The sequence below is a fragment of the Bos mutus genome, chromosome 2 (assembly GCF_027580195.1).
Source record: "Bos mutus isolate GX-2022 chromosome 2, NWIPB_WYAK_1.1, whole genome shotgun sequence".
NCBI classification, from domain to species: domain Eukaryota; kingdom Metazoa; phylum Chordata; class Mammalia; order Artiodactyla; family Bovidae; genus Bos; species Bos mutus.
The window spans coordinates 91,991,693-92,013,131 of NC_091618.1; the positions used below are offsets into that span (position 1 = coordinate 91,991,693).

Sequence of the window (21,439 nt, forward strand, 5' to 3'; positions counted from 1 at the left end):
GAAGCACCTGGAAGGCTTGTTAAAAAATATACCTGTCCAGGCCCTAGCTCTTAGCTTAGGGAAATTCTGATAATAGTCAGGGCCCATCCTGCAGTGCAGTTTTAACAACCTCCCCATGTGAATCTGATACAGGAACCAGGATTAAGAAGCACTACTTCAAGCTAAGAAAGGACTAATCGCAGGACTGCAGCCACAAGTCAACCAGGTGGGTACCCTTGAAATCTACAAAGGGAGAAGTGGCTAAACACTTTTCTAAGGCTGTCTCTAATTCCACTGTCTCAGGAAGGGCAGGGTTGGGCCCAATCTTCTCAAGAGTACTATAGAGGAATAAAACAGCTACAGCCGAAGACCATCTCCAGAGCCTTTTCAAATGCTCTGTTCTTATTTCTCATGCAAAGCATAGTTGTGTAAATTTTCTCCTTCATTCGACTGGATAGTCTTTCTCTAGCCAGGGAACACAGTAACCCATTCGTAATAGCTATTTGACAGATATTTGTTTTGAATCCTCCTCATCCAAATCCTGGGGTCCGACCAGGATGTATAAATGTATATATCCATCTGAAAGTTTGTAAATATCCATAAAAGTACATTTGTTTATAAAACATTTCAACTGCACAAAAGAATATGGGAATGTGTAACATACAGAGGGAAGAAAGAACAATAAAACAAACACCCATGGACCCACATCCCAGTTTATGACGTAGGAAGTTGCCAAATACCCATGAGGTCTCCTGTTGAACAGCTCCTGAAATTTAAATCAGAAATGCGTGCATTCAATCATTGACTGATTGGTTAATTCATTCACTTGCCAAATGTGCCTGAATGCCTACTAATCGATGTAGACGATTAGTATCTCTTCCGTTGGAGTGGCGTGGGGGTGGTGGTCAAAAGTGATACTTGGCCGAAGGTTCTCAGATTGCCTTTCCTGCAAGCGGCCCTAACCCAGCCGGGCCCTCCGGAGCGGGCGTGGTTTCTGCGTGCAGACACTTTGGGCAGAAACTACTGGTCCCGGCAGTCCGCGGGGCGAGTGGGCGGAGCCGGGCCGGGGCGGGGCCGGGGGCCGGGCGAGAGGGGGCATTGTGTCGGGAGCGCGGAGCTGCATTTGTCTGCTCTAGGTGCTGGTCGAGCTAGCGTCGTGATCGCCGGCGTAGAGCTGGAAGTGTCAGCGGCAATCACTGTCCCGGCGGGAGACCAAGTCCGAGCAACCACGCGCCCGCTGGCCGCTATCGCTGGCAGGGGGCGGCGTGCCAGCGGAGCAACATGCAGATAGGCGCCCAGCGCCCTGACGACCCCTCCCGAGGAAAGGAGGCCGGGGCGGCGCTGGGGCGGCGGGGAGCATGAGGCAGGCCGGGGGGCGGCTCGGCTCGGAGCGCTGCTAGGGAGCGGCGCGCGCTGCACACTCGCCGGGGCGCAGCGGAGGGCGGGGAGCCGGGCTGGTTGCGCCAGCGGGCGGGAGCCGGCCGCCGGGAGCTGTTCTGATTTCCGACGCGGACGCAGGGGGCCCGGAGTAGCCCCCTGCCCCGGCGTGCAGCCAACATGGGCAACGCCGGGAGCATGGATTCACAGCAGACCGATTTCAGGGCGCACAACGTGCCTTTGAAGCTGCCGATGCCCGAGCCAGGTGAACTGGAGGAGCGATTTGCCATCGTGCTGGTGAGTGCGCGGCGGCGGCGGGAGCCGGGCCCCGGGGCCCAAGACCAGGCGGTGCAGCTGACCCCCGCTCTCTCCCCTTCTCCCCGCGCCGGGAGCGAATCCCCGGTCGCAAGGGGGAGGCTCCCGCTTCGCTTATTGTGGCCTCCTCTCCGTCCTCCTCCGATCTCTCCGCTCCAAGCCTTCTTGGGGTCCCGGGATGGGGTACGGGGATGGGGGTTGGCTGACTGGCCGGCCCCGAACCCATTGTCTGGCGGGAGAGGCACCTCGCAGCGCGTGTGTCGGGGAGGTGCGGCGTGGGCGTGAAGGGAAGGTGGCGCGGGCTTGGAGGAGGGGGCGGCTGGCCGCTAAGGCTTTTTGTTTAAGAAAAAAACTCCCCGCAAAGCCCGAGTCCTTGAGAACCATCCAGCGGGCGCCCAGCCGGGGCCCTGCGGGGTTCGGGGCTGATGGGCGCATGTGGCGGGTTGAGGGCGGCGTGGTGTGCGAAGGCGAACTTGGAGGCGGACGTCTGGCTTGGCAGAGGGGAGCTCCCCCAAAAGGGAAAGAGAAGGAAACCCGCGGCAGTGCGGCGTCCCCGTCCCTAAGCGAGGAGGGGGACATCTGAAACCGGCGCGAGAGAAGCTTCGCCTCGGCGCGTTCGTTTTCGTCTTAAATGTTAAAACAAACCACAAAAATGTGCAGTTTTGCGGGGACGTGTTGCAAGCTGTCCTGACTCTAGGGATCCCTCCTCTCCCCTCGCTAAATCTGACTCCCTCCCGGAATCCGCTTCTCCTAGCTTTCCAGCTCTGTAAATCTGAGACACTTGAAGACTTCTTTCTGCTTTTCCTTGCTGGGTGTAAGTTTCTGGGCCCCTCCCAGCCTGAGCCTGTCAGTGCTGTGAGCTCAGGAGGGTGTGGCGGTCTCCCCCTCGCCCCAGCCGGCGTCTGGACCGCGGTTAGTCCCCAGACTTCGACTTTTAGTGTCTCAGCCTCTCTTAAGGGGTGTTGGAAGGGAAACATAGATTCGACGCGTTCCTAATACTTGGATTCGTACAGTTACCTTTTCCTAGCTAGTTACCTGTACATCCTACAATAGTAGGCAGCAAGAGAAACTTGTGCTTAAGGCAGTCGAATTTCGCGTCTGCATACGGGGTTTGGGCATGTAACCTCCCAACTTTGGGGATTGACCAGAGTCTGAAGAACACTGGGACGTTTAAAAACCCTTTCTTCAGGCCCTTGAAAAGGACTGGTTTAATATGGGGACTGTTCTGGATGGCAGATTAGCTTTGTGCTCTTTGGAAGAAGAGCCCACGAGCTTTTTCACACCACCTGGAAACTCCGGCGTGGCAGTCTCGAGATAGATGAGGCTGCCTGTCTTGCACTCCGTGGTCTGAGATCTCACGCAGCTGCTCCCATTGTTGTGCAGAATGAAACACTCTGAAATGGAACTGCATGGGCTTAATTACTTTTGAAGGCAGCCTGGGTGCAAACTTGACCTGTCTTTCCAGGGACAAACCTTTTTGGTTCAAAATCCTCTTCCTACCAGACTACATGGTTCTTACCTCCTAGCCTTGGGTGATCATTTCCGTCCATGCTGTGCTGGGTGGGTGTGCGTGTGTGGATTGTGTGTGCTGGGTGTGTGTGTATGTACACTTGAAGTGGGAAGGCCAGTGACGCAGGCAAACCAGATAATAGCAATAATACAATTAAGTTCTCAACTGGGATAGCATGTTTTGCATGAGCTTTGAGTTACCCTGCTGATTAATGACACATGGTATGAATTACCCTTTAGGAAAATAATGTCCTATCATTAATATGGTGGATCTGTGTTACTGTTAAATCTAGAAGGCGCAAATTTAGTATATAGAAATTCATGTTTCTACATCACAAGCTCTTTGGAGCAGGGGTTACTGTGTAGCTCCTTTTACTGTGTCATACACAAGCACTGGATGCAGTTCCTTTCTTTAACTGTTTATAATATGTTATGCCTTTCAAAACAAACGAACAACAAAACCAAAAAATACCAGGCTGACCTTTTTTGGGTTAAGACAAAGCTTTTGGGAAAGTATCAGCTTGGGGGCCCTCTTGTTAGGGATGCACTTGAACCATGGATGTGGTACGTAACTCTCCCTAGTCAGCTCCAACTGCTCTTCAGAAATCTGTACGGGGAGTTAAAAGGAATCCTTTTTATGGGCTGATAGAAGTACAGAGTTACGGTGACTTCTCTTGTAGTCAGTTTTTTCCTAAAGGTGTCCATGTGATGCTCTCAACTGTGCTTTTTCTTTATGAATTACTTAACAAATCAGCTCAAACCATTTACTTCTGGAGATCAAGCTTGAAGGACAGGTTATAGGTTGTAATGTTCAAAGCATGTGTATGGAGGAATTCTCTGCCCTCACACAGTGGGAATCCTTTGGGCATTATTGATACTAATTTTATTTCCTATATGATAAAGATCATGTAAGTTACTGGGAGGAAAACAGGATAGTAATACTGTATAGAAAAGTATACAAATACCTCATTGTAAACTTGGCTTACAGCAGTGATTAAGCCCTCAGATATGAAAAGTAATTCCTCTCACCCCACCAAGCTCTAGAATATTTAAAGCACTGAGGAGGGGTAAATAAAAATTTGAGTAACAGACGTCCATCTATTTATCAAAAATCTTGAGATAAAACCTACTCAATGACTACCCCTTCATCAGTCCATATAAGCTAAACTGTGTATATCTAGAAAAATACTGGGCATGAATGGAAAGATGGGTTCAGGATGGGGAACACGTGTATGCCTGTGGCAGATTCATTTCGATATATGGCAGAACCAATACAATATTGTAAAGTTTAAAGATAAAATAAAAAAAAAAAAAATCCAATCTAGAAATATAAAAAAAATGCTGAATTAAGATCAGTGAAGGGATAGACCCTAAAAAGTTCTTTTAATAGGAAAAAAATGGAATTTTTTGAATAGAGATTTCAGTGACTGAACTTCTGTAGTTAATGACTAGTAAAAATTGGATCCAAATCTTGAGTTAAAATCCTCCTAAAGAATCTTATCCCTCCCTGAACCTGTGTTCATCATTATTACAATGATAGTTATAAACCTTATATTTAAAGGAAAAGATTACTGACTCCTTTATACACTTAACTGTTGGCATCCTTGGACCTACCCGTCAGATAGAGCTATAAGGTGATGTATCTTTGTGTGTGTACAATGTTTCTGTTACACTCTTCCATGGAAGTGTTTCATAAATTATAAATGCAGTCATCTGCTTCAGTCTTTGTTCCTTTAACGTATTTTGTATATATTTTGCATATTTCATGAGTAATATTGGCTGTGTTTTTGGGTCCCACACATTTATAATTGTCCAAGTGACTATTATATTTGTTAAACTTTGTCTAATTGTTGGGAATGCACACACACACACACACACACACAAATACTCCCATGACCTTTATTCTCAGAGATGATGCTCTGAAGGTGATTTTTGGGTGTGGTGAACAATTAATTGTCCAAGAATAACTCTTTGGACATTAGATGCTCTGTATATTGTTCACTGATTTTTGGCTTGAGGTCACTGTTTACCATTTAAAATGTAAGCCCCTCAATCCCTGTGTCTAGGAGCTGTCCTTTCTGAGTCTCAGAGGAAAAGATAAATTGTAACCCTCCATCCCGGCTGCCATATCTGGGTGATAGCAGATGTCAGGCTGCTCTGCGAGCAGATTCAAAAACACAGATTTGGAAGTGGTGGCTTAGGGCTGTAGTATCTTATGTTTAACACCGGGAACTACTTTGATGTGTGATTAGTTTGAGTCAGTTTCCGTTTCAGTTTTTTTCTTGGCGCTGAGGTTGAATGTGGTCACCGTACTTAGGAAGAAATGGGAACATTTTCTGAACACCTACTCTGAGTATGCCCTATGCTTGCATGTTCTCACTGAATCCTCACAATGACTCCAGCTATCGGCAACATTAAAGATGAGGAACTAAGATTACTTAAATTGACTGAAGTTACTTAAGTTATTTAGATAGCCAGTCTAGGATTTTTAACCCAGATTTGTATCTCTACTCCCCGCCTCCCCACCCACCCCTAATATTATATTATGCTTCCTTGGGCTTACAACTGGTAAGAAAGAACAAGAACAGAAAGGCCTGGAACTAGCAGTAAAGCTGTTTAAAAAAAAAATCTTGAATCTGGTGAGTACAAGTTTCAAAACTATAAAGTTGGCAGAAACGTCTTTGAAGCGACCCAAGTGCGGTGTACTTAATGTTTCTCTTTAGATGTCATTCATTTTGGCATCTTCACTGTGCTATTCTGTCTTCAGGCATGGAGTTAAATATTGATTTGATCCAAAAGTGTACTCTTCAGTTTTTCCTTTCAAGGCAGACTTGAACCGCCTTGTTTGGGAAGTCTGGACGTCCCAGATCAGAGCGGAGAGACAGCCTGTCAATGTGATGCATGCACTCCAAATGTAAGGACTTGTGAAAAGGACAAGGAAGGTCAGGTTTTAACATTTCAGTCTATTTCCCTCTGCAAGATGTTGTTCCTTTTCAACCACTTCCATGGAGAGCCTTTGCCGTGAAGTCCACAGAACAGATGGATGGGTAGGAGTGAAGTTAGGCCATCATCAGAGGCATGCTGATTTATTTTCTCGCTTTTCTCCTGTTGAGAGGAAAAAGGGGAGTGAGAAGGGGGAGGTTGGAGTGTTGTTTCGACCTCTTCCAGGCAGTAACCGCTGAGTTGTTTTATTTTCCAGAGTGGGAATATATGTGTACGGTGGTACTTTTCATCATGATCAGGGTGCATTTCTAATAATTTTCTAATAATCTCAATAAAAACTGAAGGTATATTTGGGTTTCTAGGGTAGGGTTGATCAAAAGCTTTTCTCTGAATTATAAATGCTTGGCTCCATTGGGAGACTGGCAGCTGCGTTAAACTGATGAAATGCAGAGGGGAGCGGGTATGTTTGCCCTTAAACCCTTCAGTGATAAGAATTACTTGCACGTGTGGCCTTTCATTTAGCAAAGAGCATTGGCCCCAGGAGTGGCAGATGTAGTTTCTAGAATCATCATCTCCTGCACCAACTTGGGCGAGTGATCTTTCCGGTGATCCTTGGTTTTTCTCCTCTGTAAATGGGAATACCGTTTGACACAACTATTAGGATAGTCATGAGATTTTTGAAATCATAGCTCTTGGAAGTGTAAAATTTCTGAAACATTATACTGTGAGCCATTAGCCGACTTCTCGTTCATGTTTTGTGTAGAAAGAGTGAGCTGTAGTCTGTGTTGTCTGGAGAGTAGCATTTCCATGGTGGGTGACTGAAAGTCACATAAGCGTAAAGAAAAGTGTAATATTTAGAGTTGTCAAAAATTGGAGAAGGAGCTTTCCAATTAGCGTTGCTAAGACAGAAGCTGTATTAAAAATGCTGATAATTGGCAAGTCTTTCTGAGCCCAGGATCCAGCTGGTGAATGGCTTGCACGGTACCTTTCTTGGGGGCAGGTCTGCTACCTGCGGGTGTTGGAAATAGAATTACAGCATCCAAGACGGGGGAAGGGTCTCCTTGGAGGCTCCTCCTGGGCTCAAAGAAGCAAAAAAGTAGTGTAGGTTCATGCTTGTTTCTGGAAATTCATTCAATTTTATAAAAGCTGTGGCCTGGAGAACTTGGTCTTCATGTAAGGACAAGGTGAAGTGGGCTCCCTGGTCCTTGTATCTGAGCAAGTAACACATAAAAAGTGGCTAACTAAAGAGGCACTGAGGCCAGATGGCTGTATCTCCTTTGCAAGAGAGTGCTACTACCTGGACTCTTCTTAGAAAGGCAGTGAATCCCTGTAAAAGCACAGATTGGAATTGCTTAGGAGGGAAGGTGGGTTCCCAGCTATGCAGATGCTTGGCAGCCCCCATCTTGTAGAGGGCTCTTCGTCTCTAGAGTGGGGACCTTTCCTACCTTCTTCCATTGTAAGAAGTCTATCCAAAGACTTTGGGGTTCCTGGTCTCTACAGAGAGACTCCTGCATCCTCTTGGTTCTCACCTACCTGAACAGTATAGGTGGAGGTAGCTCACATCTTGTCTTTCCTTTAAGATGGTGTTTGCTCAGACTGTAGGGTGATCTTCCCACTCCTCCCCAGTCACCCCATCCTCTTTTCCCTGCCAGCTGCCCTTCCAACACAACACCACGGACTATGCTGTTTCCGGTGGATGTGTTATAATTTGGAAGGGATGTTGGAGGAAGAGCTGGAGGGTCAGAGAGCTGTTTCCTGAACTGTGGGCCAACTAAGGTCCACAAATGTGGACCAGGATGGCTCGAAATTGGGAAACACCAAGTCCCTTCTTGGAAGTATTTGTTGTAGACAGAAGAGTACTTTCTTTTCACAGTCTTAAACTGACCAAGAAAACATGCCCAGTGGCATCAGAGCTCGTGGTGGGTACCTTGTCACAAACTTTCTATAGTTTCTAGGGCACACCAAAACTGTTTCCCTGGACACATCTTCATCACTCTTGTGCCACCTGGAACTGACTTCAGTGACTTACTTCGCATGTAACCTTTGTCTACTTTTCTTGTTTGCCAAAGAAGCTTTGTTGCATTGGTAAGCTGCTGAATCCATTGCCCCAGAAGCTGAAAGCTTTGAGGTGTCTAGTCCTTGCTGTCTCCAGGAGAACCTCTCTTGACTGACTTCTGTATGGTAGATGGTGCACCAGACTTGGTTTATCCTTAAATCTTGTTGGCTTTGGGAAAGGTGTCAAGTTGTTCACGTTTTTGCCCCATGTCTGGTGCTGGTCAGTCACCTCTCTCAGGTCCTGCCTTGAGTTGAGGCTTTGCTCAGGAACCTGCCCTCTCTTCCTTGGTGTTTCTTTTCCCTGTGAAGTTTGGCTGAGTACTTTATTTGAAGTAGGTGACAAAGGGATTGACAAGCCACAGTGGTGCTTTTCAAACTTGGCTATAGTCAGCATCACCTGGGACCCTCAAAAAAGACAGGTGCCCGGGTCCCACCCCTGGAGATTCTGATCAGTTCCTCTGGAGTGTGACCTGGGTGTCAGAATTTTTAAAGCTCCTTAGATGTGAGTGTGCAGCTGTGGTTGAGAGCCACGTGCCAGAGTAGTTTTTCTCCTCTCCCTCCCTGCCTAAGAGACCAAACATAAGAGTTAAAACCACAGTGAAAATCTAGAGAAATTAGGCAAAGTTGAGGAGGGTTAAAAAAAAAGCTCCTAAAGATACTTGATTCAACTGAAAGCACCAAGATGAGAAATATAGGAGAGATGGGTCAAAGCCTATTGAATATTAGATTTATTTAACTATGCATTTAAGAAATGGCTGTCAAATCATAATGATAATTTGCAGAGAAAGTTCTATACATTCTAGCTTAAGAGTGAACAGTGACCCTGAGGTTTACTACTGGGATAGAGCAATCAATAAATCAATTGTATTTTTGCTTAGGCCTCTATTCTCAAGCCTAATTTTTTGTTGGTTCAATGCAGGCTTTTTGCTTTGATCTCTGGTTTTACCACTTACAAAGACTTGATGAGCTTGGCTTCCTGGAGTGAAATTCAAATACACTTGTGAAATGTAAACAATGTTCATTTATTAAGACTCCTATAATCAAGGCAAATTGGCATGCTCATATGAGCAATTAGCTTTGAGAATAGAAAGATAAATAGGATGCTAGGTCAAGAATGAACCGATTGTTCTCAGGGTAAGACTCTAGTTATTCCTTTAATAGGTAGAAGCAAATAGACATTCCCCTTATTCTTAATCTTTAGCGTTTGGGGTTAGGGGGACAACATACGAGGTTTTCTCAGCTGAAAGGATAGAAGCAATTATTGGCTCATTTTCATCTGGAAATATAAATCTTTCTAGGTAGTTGGTTTATGAGCAGATGAAACTTTCTGTTATTTGGAAGAGGGCAAAAGAAGGCATGGATTTAGATGGGAATATTAAAGAATAACGGAATTCTACTTTGGTGGAGAAGGTAAGAAGATGATTTTTACAGTGGCAAAAAGATTGAAAATAATCTCATCTGCCTTCAGTGAACAGTGTCTTTGTGTGTATGTGTAGGAGGAAGCCTTAGGATAACCAGGAGAAGCTAGATAGAACATGATTGGACCTGCACCATGGCAACAGTGCTCTATGAATTAAGCACCGCTTAGTATCTTATTTGTGGAAAGTTGGGAAACCTACATGGAAAGGTGATGAATGTGTAAAATATTTATAGCTTTGTAGGTCACTTTGAGTTCTTAACCCTTTCAGTCCCCAGTATGTTCAGCCTTCTGCTTCTTCCAGGGAAGCTTTTCCTCTTTAGTGACAGTCTTGCTCAATGAGGATTCTTTCCCCCAAGGACTTCTGCCTGATGAACCTAGGAAGTCAGTTCAGGCCAGGTGTCTTCAGGATGCTATACACTTGAAACTGGTGATTTTCCAGGCATGACCCAAGATCATCCTTCTATTGCCCACTAATGAGGCCATCTAGACATGAACCCTGGGAGACTTAAGAACTGTGTGGCCTCCTGGGCGTGTGGGACCATTCAGCTTCTCCAGTGTCCTTTCACTGTAGAAGTTTTGAGTCTCAGAGTAGGCTTTTTGGAAAGCCTTTATTTGGATGAGAAATCTTCAGATCATCTGAGAATTTACCAGGTCTCAGTCTTCATTTAATGGAGTAATTTTTTAACATTAGACAGCTGTATTTTATTTCACCAGTAATTGTCAGAAATTTCATTAACTTTGCTATAAATTTCTTTTGTTGTTCTTTGGGATGGTATCTCCTAATCATCTGTTGTTGAGTAATGTACAAACGGAAATGGGCCTTTTTCATCAGTGTACAGACTGATGGATTTTCGCAGAGTGAGAACAACGCTGTAACCAGCTTGGGTTCAGGAATCAGAGTCGCGGTCTCTCTGTTTTTCTTCACATAAGGTTTGACTTGGCTCCTTGCCTCCCCAGCCGCAGTTGCTCACCTGAACTTACTTTCGGAGTGGCCAGACTTACATGGAAGAAAATAGGCCACAGGATTGTGCCTTGTGGTCTGATTCTAAATGGCTCTAACCGTGAGGTTTCTACCACTTCCTTTGAGAGATTTCTTCAGTTCAGTCAGGCCTCACCATTAGGAGATATTGACATTATGACATCTTACTGCTGCTTTCAGTTACATCATCACCGATAACCGTAATGGTATTTTTATTTATTTATTTTTGGTAGAGCATCTCTGGTTTTCATAATACTGAGAAAAATATATTTTGATTTGTGTTCCTAGACTAAAGCACGAATGGGGGTGGGATTTCCAAGAGACAACGAGCCTGTGCCCTTTGTGGTTTCAATACTTGGAATCAGGTATTTGCAAATACAAGTTTTGTGTATTCACTTTGAAGCCTAAGTTTTAGCCTTTAGGTTTTTGCCATCATGATGACTCTTTTGAAATATTAAAAATGCACGATTAATGTTAAAATATATTAAAAAATATAAGATTGTGAGTCTCATCTTTTGGTTCAGTTTTCTCATCGGAACCCTGTTATGTTACATTAGACGTTGATCCGGTTTGAGAAGCTCTTTGGCCACGTTTGTTGTCAGTGGTTTCCCTTCCATCCTCTCCTCTGTAACTTCGTAGCCCCTGCGCCCCACCCACACCTGCTTTCTCACTGAAGCCTTCCACAGTCTGGCCTCATAGCTCAGTCAGTAAAAAATCTGCCTGCAATGCAAGAGACCCTGGAAGAAGGAAATGGCCACCCACTCCAGTATTCTTGCTTGGAGAACCCGTGGACAGAGGAGCCTGGCGAGCTACAGTCCTTGGGATTGCAAGAATCGGACACGACTTAGCGACTAAAACCACCACAGTCTGCCCAGACCCATCTTCTCTCCTGTTTCCTTAGTACACCCTGACGTGGACTTTATGTCTGCTCGTAGAGCAGGCTTGCACTTTTTCGCTGCTGTGTCTTTCCTCACGTGATTCTCTTGCACATGATGTACTCCCTTTGCTTATTTGCTTCCTTAAAATTATATCTGGCCTTCAAGGTTCTTCTGAAATCCCATCTCTTTCTCATGTCCTTATGGATCCAGCATCAACTTGGGGGAGGTGGGAAAAACAACTCCTCTCTTTGATCTCTTTATAGTGTGATTTATTTCTTTTACTTATGAGGCCTGGGATTAAGTATCACCTTGTGTGAGATGTGTCTGTAAAATAAGGGGATGCTTTTATGTGTAGCTTTGTAGCTACTCATTACCCTGTTGGCCATCTGTTTGTGTCCTTGTTTTATTTGCGAGCTTGCACTATGGGCTCCTGGAAGCCAAGGATCACATCTTACAGGTCCTGGCAGTTTCTCCTTGTCCAGCGCAGTGCTTGGCCCAGGGAAAGGTCTTAGCAGATAATTACTGACTTGGTCAGAGAACTGTGCCTGCTGAAACAGGCCTGGGAATCGAGTAGCTGCTGCTCTAAGGACCTATCTAACTGGCCCTTCTGGGCTGATTGTTAATTGCACATAACTTGCTTTTGTGTTGAAATGACACTTTGTCGCAGCTTCTCACTCATCTTGGTACTCTCCATAGCACTTGACTGTAGTGGGTGCCCAGCAACACTAAGCATTCAGAGATGATAAGTTGGCATCATGCTTTTGCCTGACTCCTTACGAAAAACTGGTGAATTAGAAGAGGAGGAAGGCAGTGGAAATGACCAAAGGAGGTCCGTGGTTTCTCACTGTTGCGAAGCCAGTCTGGTGTGTCATGATGAGCTGTCATCAATGAGTGGTGGAACTGTTCTGTGGGGCTTTCCGTAAGTGAAATGTCCTTCAGAGTATTCCCTTTGTTGCTGGGAGTCAGGCAGGTTTCAGTGAGCGGCATTCCTTAGTGCAGCATTTTAGTGCTTTGTTGTTTGTGAAGTGTTTGCAAATAATCGTGATTCTAAGTGTTCCTAATCCATAAGGGCCTGAAGGTATGTGGCTTGAAGTTACAGAAGAGGGTAGAGAGGTTGGTGAGCTCATCCTAGGTCCTCCATCACTAAAACTCCAGGGGCATTCCAGGGTCAAATAAGATGCTGTTTATATTTTCTGTGCTTTATACGCCTATCTTTAATGCTCTTGGCAGCCCTCAGAGGGAGATATTATCTTCCTTTTACAAATGAGGCAGTGAGGCTCAGAGTGATAAGGTGGCTGCTTCCTAAGGATGGAGGCACGATTTGAATCCAGGCCTGTCTGATGAGAGAATGCACTCATTTCTACTGTATCACGCTATGTATACTTTCAAGTTAGTTATAAGAAGACCCTAAATGTTGGCCTCTTATTTTTCATTCTTCATGTACCCTCTAGACTAAATTCACTTATATAAAATCTGTCCCTTGAGTGTATGAGTCTTGCATCAATATAGTGATAGATGTTCTGGGCTCTGAGGGTTGAGAGGCTGATGTAGTAATCACTCAGTCGTGTCCCCATGACTCTTTGTGACCCCACAAACTGTGGCCCTCCAGGCTTCTCTGTCTATGGGATTCTCCAAGCAAGAACACTGGAGTGGATTGCCATTCCCTTCTCTAGAGGATCTTCCCAACCCAGGGATCAAACCCGGGTCTTCTGCCTTGCAGGCAGATTCTTTACCATTTGAGCTACAGGGAAGTCCTGAGGGTTGAGAGGGAAAGCATCATTTCTGTATTTTGAGTGTTCAGAAACAGTGTCCTTGGAATAGGGAGTGGAGCGATGCTAGCTTTGTCCCAACCACTGCTAGACTACACTTTTTATTCTACATTGTGCAGTTTTGCTCACGTGTCACTGCTTAAGAAGGGTTTACACCTTAATTAGACAGTCTGGAAATGTTTATCGAGCACTTGCTATGTGCTGTGGGCTCTAGAGGATGTGGAGCTGCATGAGGCCCACCAACTGTCAGCCCTCATGGAGCTTACATTCCAGCAGTGGGAAGGGCTGGTGGGGGCAGTCAGGCGTGAAAGGGGTACATCATGCATGCTTGCATGCGTGCTCAGTCGTGTCTGACTCTCTGTGACCCATGGCCTTTAGCCTGCCAGTCTCTTCTGTCCATGGGATTCTCCACGCAAGAGTACTGGAGTGGGTTGCCATTTCCTTCTCCAGGGAATCATCCTGACCCAGGGATTGAAACCAGATCTCCTGTATCTCCTGCCTTGGCACAGATACATAAATGGACCTGAATTTCCAATGCTGAGAAGTGCCGTGAGGAGAATAAAATAGGTGTTGTGAGGTGGTTTCCTCTCATTTGATGCATAATTACATGGCGATAGAAATCACAGTGGTAATTGCTTCTGGGGAGAGAGACTGAGGCACACGAAATTCCTAGAGTGATGAACATGTTCTCATCTAGACCGGAGTGTTGGTTTTACAAATGTAACCTGTCAAAAATCATCAGATTGTACACTGTAGATGTGAATTTCACAGCATAAAATTGACTTTCATTAAAAAAAAAATCCTAAGATCTGACTAATAGGGGTCAGGCAGGGATGAGCTCACCAGCAGGTGTAATTAGGGCTTGATTTGTCAAGCCCTAGGGCCAGGAGAGGGTTCCTCGGACCCTGGGGCAGCCGAAGGGAACAGCGAGAGGAATGTCCTCAGTTCCTGTGGCTTCAGACTTGACATGTGGGGAAACCTCTGGAAAGCTGGGCCTGGGGCTGCAGGAGGCTGTTCCCTTTGCCAGAGCGGAGCTGTTCCTTGTGTTAATAATTGGCTCTGTCGTCACAGCTCTCTGCCACTTGTTGAATTCAATAGATTTTTGAACAAATTGCAGTCTTGTCACTGTTCTGGACCGTGAGACATCCAGTTGGGGAATGGAGTGTTTGATTAGTGTAGCAGTGCACTTCTCAGTAAAGGCTCTCTGAAGGGACCCAGTACTTGGAATGGCCCGTTTTATCTACTTAAAGCCATGGGTTGAAATGCAGCTTTTTTTTTTTTTAAGCTATTTGCTGCTAATTTGTTGCTCAGACCTTTCTCTTCTTTTTCTTTCTTTCCTTAAATCTTTTTACGTACTTTTAAAGAGCATGTGACAATTTTACATAGAGGTTTGAATCAGAAGTTAAAAGTAAGGTAAGTTGGTATAGTGGATTATTCCTGAAGTCCCTTAAGTGGCTCATCAGGGTAGTGTATGCATGATTCTGGATAAAACCTTAGAAAGTAGTTCTCGGGCGTGTTAACGTTTGAGACCTCTGAGCTTGACTGAAGGAGAAGAGTTCCTATGCAGATGTCAGGTTCTCGCTATCGTTTGCCTGTCAGACCTCCAGCAGTGACTGGACAGTGGGTGGGAATGCTATGACATCTTACTCCATTCAGTACCCCACTAAACCTTTTAATACATACCAGGGAAGTTGTTTCTTGGGAGGATTTTAAGGCAGCCCTCAAGTTAAATATGGGTTGGATACGCGAACAGCCGCAGTAAAGATAAAGGTCACTGATCGTGCATTTCTTGGGCTTCCCCGGTGGCTCAGATGGTAAAGAATCTGCCTGCAATGTAGGATACCCAGGTTAGACCCCTGGGTTGGGAAGATCCCCTGCAGGAGGGCATGGCAACTCACTCCAGTATTCTTGCCTGGAGAATCCTATGGGCAGAGGAGCCTGGCGGGCTATAGTCCATGGGCTCAAGTTAAATGTGGTTGGGTGCATGAACAGCATGAGTAACAGTAAAGGGCATTGATTGAGTGTTTAATGTCTTCCGTCAACATGAAAGATGACCCAAGACACCTGAAAGGTAGGGATCACCCTGTTCCATCTAGGAGAAGCTCAGGATTCTAGAAGCGAAGGACCTTGCCTGAGGACGCACATTTCTAGGAGATACTGGAGCTGAAAATCAAACTTTGCTAACTCGAAAGCTGTGCTCCTAGCATACTGTTTTCTCTCAATTATGAAAGTATAATACAAATATACATATAAACGTTGTGGTTCAGAGCAAATTGAAAACCCTGTGAGGATAAATTCGGTAACTTTTTAGTCTATAGTAATTTTGTTGGTATATGCCCAGAACCAAGCGTTAATTATATGTCCTTCAAAAAAGAAAATTGAAGATAAAATAAGAACTGAATGAATAAGCCACTGTCCACTGTTGAAATAGTAGAGGCCAAGTAAGCTTGTGATCAAATTGGCTTTTTTCTAGTAACAGTTGTCCTCTGAAGGCTTTCTGAAGGCTCTCTTTCAGACAACTGTCTCTGAACCTTTGTTTTTTTTACATCTCCCAGTAAAATGGCTGTGTTGTTACAGCTTGCAGGCTTGGAATAAGCCTTTTGATCACCCCTCAGTGATAACCCACAGTTTTGGACTTCGTTGGGAGGGATTAACCCTACTATCTTGTATTAACCAGCTTGATGTGGGCTTGCTTATTTTTAATAAAACCCATGTCATCCCATTCATTTCATTCAGCAAACTTTTTTTAAATTAATTTGTGCTAGGTCCTAGTTGCTGCACATGGGATTTTTAGCTGTGGCATGCTGACTCTTAGTTGAGCATGTGGGATCTAGTTGCTGACCGGGGATTGAACCCAGGCCTCTGCATTGGGAGCAGAGACTTGGCCGCTGAACCACCAGGGAAGTACCTCAGCAAATGTGTTTTTTTGGGTATCTGCTCCAAGCTGCTGCTGCTGCTAAGTCGCTTCAGTCGTGTCCGACTCTCTGCGATCCCATAGACGGCAGCCTACCAGGCTCCCCGCCCCTGGGATTCTCCAGGCAAGAACACTGGAGTGGGTTGCCATTTCCTTCTCCAATGCAGGAAGGAAAGTGAAAAGTGAAAGTGAAGTCGCTCACTTGTGTCTGACTCTTAGCGACCCCATGGACTACAGCCTACCAGGCTCCTCCATCCATGGGATTTTCCAGGCAAGAGTACTGGAGTGGGGTTCCATTGCCTTCTCCACTGCTCCAAGCTAGGCACTGTTAAAGCTTCAGGAGTTGGTGATAGACAGGGAAGCCTGGCGTGCTGCAGTCCATGGGGTCAAGCATTAGATACAACTGAGCAACTGAACTGAGGCACTGTTAAGATGCTGTGACACAAAGGTTCATAAAGCGTCATCTCTACCTTTGAGGAGTTAATTGCCTAGTGGGAGAGGTAGGCAGACAATGGAAATATGGTGTTTTTAAGGTGTTTATCATGTATTTATGTGCTATATATATAATGGGCTCTATAGAAGGGTATGTTAAGGTTAAATTCTGATAAATCTTGACAAGTTAATACATATGGCCTAAAGTTGTAACTCAACCCAGGGATGGAACCTGAGTCTCCTGCATTGGTAGGTGGATTCTTTACCACTGCACCACTTGGAAACCCTGCTGCTGCTACTGCTGCTAAGTCACTTCAGTCGTGTCCAACTCTGTGTGACCCCATAGACGGAAGCCCACCAGGCTCCCCCGTCCCTGGGATTCTCCAGGCAAGAACACTGGAGTGGGTTGCCATTTCCTTCTCCGATGCATGAAAGTGAAAAGTGAAAATGAAGTCGCTCAGTTGTGTCTGACCCTCAGCGACCCCATGGACTGCACCTTCCAGGCTCCTCCGTCCATGGGATTTTTCAGGCAGGAGTACTGGAGTGGGGTGCCATTGCCTTCTCCACTTGGAAACCCTGGTACTCTTTTAATCTGCCTTAAAGTGTTAATTTAAGGGAATAGCTGTGGACTCGTTAAATGGGACTCCTGTGTATCTCACGGATGACTTTAGTGAAATCATTAAATGTGAAGAGCGAGGTCTGGTCCATTGTGTGCGGCCTTTGCTTGGGTATTTTATCCTGACTTTTTTTTGTCCTTTCTAGAAGAAAAAGCCTGTTGTTCAGGGCGTTGGGTTGTTCCATTTCAGAGCTAATGAAAGTGTTAACATCTTCATAATTGGAGCTGACGAGCACCATGCAGTGTACCACAGTGTGACCAATAGGCAGCTGGTTCACATGAGAAAATACACTCAAGGTCATGACCATCTGGGCCTTAAAGAAACTGCGGTTGGTGTTTTGTTTGGCTCCAGCTTCAATCTGGGATGGGCGGAGTCATTCGGACTTTAGTCTGAATTCCAGTAGTGGCAGAAAAAAAAAGGATTTATGTAACTGGTGTGTAGATGGCCTTCTGCTTGAGATAAGAGCATTGTCCAATGAAAGCTTCGTCCTTGTTTCAAATCAAGAATAGAGTGTCACCTGATTCGACCTAGGAAGCCAAGTCATAAGTCACTACATGCTGCATTCCCCCAGTAACCCCTTGCTCTATGTTTTTTTCAGAAGATTCCTTGTTTGATTATCTTATCTACACAGTAAATCTTGCTGAATCAAAGTTTATGAAACTGAGCCCAGTCCCAAATCAGATCAGTATACTACTAGCATCCTGAAGTGGGAGCCTAGAATTTTCTGAAGATGCTTTTACACACTTTTTTTCTTATTCACTTTCTAAGGAGGGAGATTATTCTTTTTCTTTCCACTGATAAATGTCACTTATGCCCTAAATTTTATGGTGGCATTCTACTTTTTAAAGTTGCTGAGATTAAAGAGTATTTGATACAACTGTCAGGCTAGTGTGATAACATGCTCTGTTCCCAGACCCCTGAGGGTTCTTAAGTCTCAGGAGCTGAAGCTGTGTGCATGTTTTTTCTCAGTGCCCTATTTCCATATCAAATAGCCTTAGTTTTTGGATTTTAGTAATGAAGGTATGAACCCAATCTGTCAGGCTTATTATGCCCTTTATTGTAGTCCTTAGTCAGCTTAGAACTGCACGAAAGGAAGTAATAAGCCAGCTCTAAGAAGGTCCAGATGAAAAGGATTATAACATGGTACAGAAATGTTAGCATGCCCGCCCCAGCGGAGTGACTCATTCCTTTTGGAGTATCCATTTTGACAGCTTTTTTGAATCACACACCAATCACAATGTTGGTGTTTTTGGCGGCGTTAGTGTTTTACCCTAACGTTCATAATGGTCACTGCCAAAAGGGAACAGAGAGGAGAATCATAAGTGAAACATAATAGCATCACAAACATTTATTTTTTTCCTTGAGCAGAAACATAATTGGGAATTAGCTGATGTCTTTTCCATCACAACCCCCCCCACCCCTACCCCCTGAGAAAACCACCACTTATCCCAAAGAAAATAAGACCCTAGTGGGTCATCCCCCGTCTTTGGCTGTTGCAACTGTGCTTCTTCTTATGCTTGTTTCCATTCAAGAGTTTCACTTCCCAAGCCCTCTCCTCTAGAAATCATTCTTTTAGAGCTTAAGGGTTTTCTCCTGATGTCTTGGTGACTAAGCTTGCTTTGGGCTTGTTCCACCTTGGACTGCGTGTTGTCCCTCTGGGAAGAAACTCCTGTGCACTTCAAAGGAGCAGCGGATACACAGGGTGTATCCAGAAATAAAACTTTGACCCTTTGTCTCTCGTCTTTTCCTCTGTCTCTCAACAGGCATCCTTTTCTTCTGTGCAAACAGACCCTTGTAATTGTTGTTGTCTGTCCTGCTGTTAAATGGCTTGCATCCTTGCTGCAAATATGTGCTGCAGTTTTATGCAGAAATCTCCTTCCATGCACTTTAGTGCTGCGGGGTGCATGTGGACTTTCCCGCCTGTGTCCTTCACTATGGAGCTTCCCATGTGGTTCAGTGGGTAAAGAATCTATCTGCCTGCTATGCAGGAGACCTGGGTTGGATCCCTGTGCTGGGAAGATCCCCTGAAGAAGGAAATGGAAACTCCAGTATTCTTGCCTGGAGAATCCCCATGGACAGAGGAGCCCCGCGGTCTGTAGTCTATAGGGTCATAAAGAGTCAGGAACGACTGAGTGCACACGCTTCACTATGAGAAATTGTTCTAATGGATATGTTCTTTTTTTTTTTTAATTTAACTTTTTGTTTTGTATTGAGGTATGGGCGATTAACATGTTGTGATAGTTTCAAGTGAACAGCAAGGGACTCAGCCGTATGGATACATGTATCTGTTCTCCCCCAAACTTCCCCCCTCTCCAGACTGACATATAACATTGAGCAAAGTTCCCTGTGCTGTACAGTAGGTCCTTGTCGGTTATCCATTTTAAATATAGCAGTGTGTACATGTCCATTTCAAACTCCCTGACTATCCCTTCCTTGCTCCCTGGCCCTGCAGCCACAAGTTCATTCTATAAGTCTGCGAGTCTCTTTTTGTTTTATACCTAAGTTCCTTTGTATTATTTATTTTTAGATTCCATAGATAAGGGGTGTCTTACGATATTTCTTTGAATTTTTCACTCTGAATGACCATCTCTGGGTCCATCCATGTTGCTACAGATGGCATTATTTCATTCTTTTTAACGGCTGAATAATATTTAATGGAAATGTTCTTAATGAAATAGACCTGACATTAGAGAATAGTAGGATGAAATACCCATAGCCCTGTAGAAATACTGTCCAAGCTTCTCTGTCCTCTTCTTCCTTCGCTATTCAGAGGAAACCTATCCTGAATTGTCATGTATCCTTCCCCTATGGCTCAGTGGTAAAGAATCTGCCTGCAGTGCAGGAGACTCAGAAGATGCTGGTTTGATCTCTGGGTCAGGAAAAGCCTCGGAGGAGAGCATGGCAACCGACTCCAGTATTCTTGCCTGGAGAATCCCATGGACAAAGGGGCCTAGCAGGGATCGTAAAGAGTTAGACATAACTGAGTAAGCATGCACTCCCTATGCACATTTGACAAAAATAAAGTTTGTAGAAATGGTATCTTAAGTCATGTGTCCTTTCAGATCTTCGTGTATTTGGTTGGAGAAGTACTCACTTTGATGCGTGTAGCTCTGGGTCAGTTAACTTTTGAGTCATATTCATTGGGTTCCATAAATCATTTACTGTTGGTCTTCATTGTTCGTGGATTCTGGCTTTGCAAATTTGCCTATTCGGTGAACATTTGTTCATAGTCCCAAAGTCAGTACTTGTGGTACTTTTGTGGTCATTCATGGATCACAGGGTGGTGAAAAATTTGAGTCACCCGATGAGCAGTTTTCCAGCCGAGGTCAAACAGGTGACTGTCTGCTTCTTGTTTCCGCTCTCTGTCGATGAGTGTCCTTTTGTATTTTGTTTAGTGACATTTTTCACATTTTTTGTGCTTTTTGCTGGTGATTTTGCTGTGTAAAATGGCGTCTAAATGGAGTGCTGAAGTGCACTCTAGTGTTTCTGAGTGCAAGCTGACTGAAACGTGCTTATGGAGAAAGTACGTGTGTTGGATAAGCTCTGTTCAGACATGACTTAGCTGTTGGGTTGGGTTCAATGGTAATGAATCAATGCTATGTGTTATAGTAACATTAAACAGAAATGCACGTAACAATTTTATGTGTTGATGTGACCAGAGGCTCAGAGAAACCTGACCAGTGGTGAGGTAGGACCTACCAGGGACCATATTGGCTTTGATATTGAATTTCTAAGCCATCTTTGATTTAGGTGGAGGGATTCTTAGTATCGAGCTATTTTTTTTTTTATCACCATTTACAAAGATATTGAATAGTTTTGGAAGAAGGGGAAATTATGTAGATTCTGTCTTACCCTATTTATTTGCTCAAGTGAGGATTCCCAGGTTGCGCTGGTGGTAAAGAACTCAACTGCCAATTCAGGAAAGGTTAAGAGATGGGAATTCTATCCTTGGGTTGGGAAGATGCCCTGGAGGAGGGCATGGCAAGCCACTCCAGTATTCTTGCCTGGGACAGAGGAGCCTGGCAGGCTGCAGTTCATGGGGTTGCAAAGAGTTGGACATGACTGAAGCGACTTAGCGTGTGTGTATGTATGCATGCACATACACACATGAAGTGCAATAATAATCTTTACCAGTTTTTGAGGACTTTGTATGGGTCAAACACTCTGTGTGCTCCACGTGTATTTCTCAGAATAATCCTGTTATTTTAATAATTTACTTAGTAAATGGTTGGGTGTGATTTGAACTAGGCCA

At 44.8% G+C, this 21,439-nt stretch overlaps 1 protein-coding gene across 5 annotated transcripts in view; it reads left to right on the forward strand.

Moving 5' to 3' along the window:
- Window positions 1–1,088: 1,088 nt before the first annotated feature.
- The window catches only part of FMNL2 (formin like 2), a 331,750-nt gene continuing 311,399 nt past the window's right edge, over window positions 1,089–21,439 (forward strand). For 4 of the 5 annotated variants that reach the window (XM_070390388.1, XM_070390394.1, XM_070390380.1 and 1 more), the window contains exon 1: window positions 1,090–1,653. In XM_070390388.1, the coding sequence (XP_070246489.1) occupies window positions 1,537–1,653 (117 nt within the window). In that variant the 5' untranslated portion in view covers window positions 1,090–1,536. Of the gene's footprint in view, window positions 1,654–21,439 lie in introns of all 5 variants that reach the window. The other variant, XM_070390407.1, reaches the window with a different exon arrangement.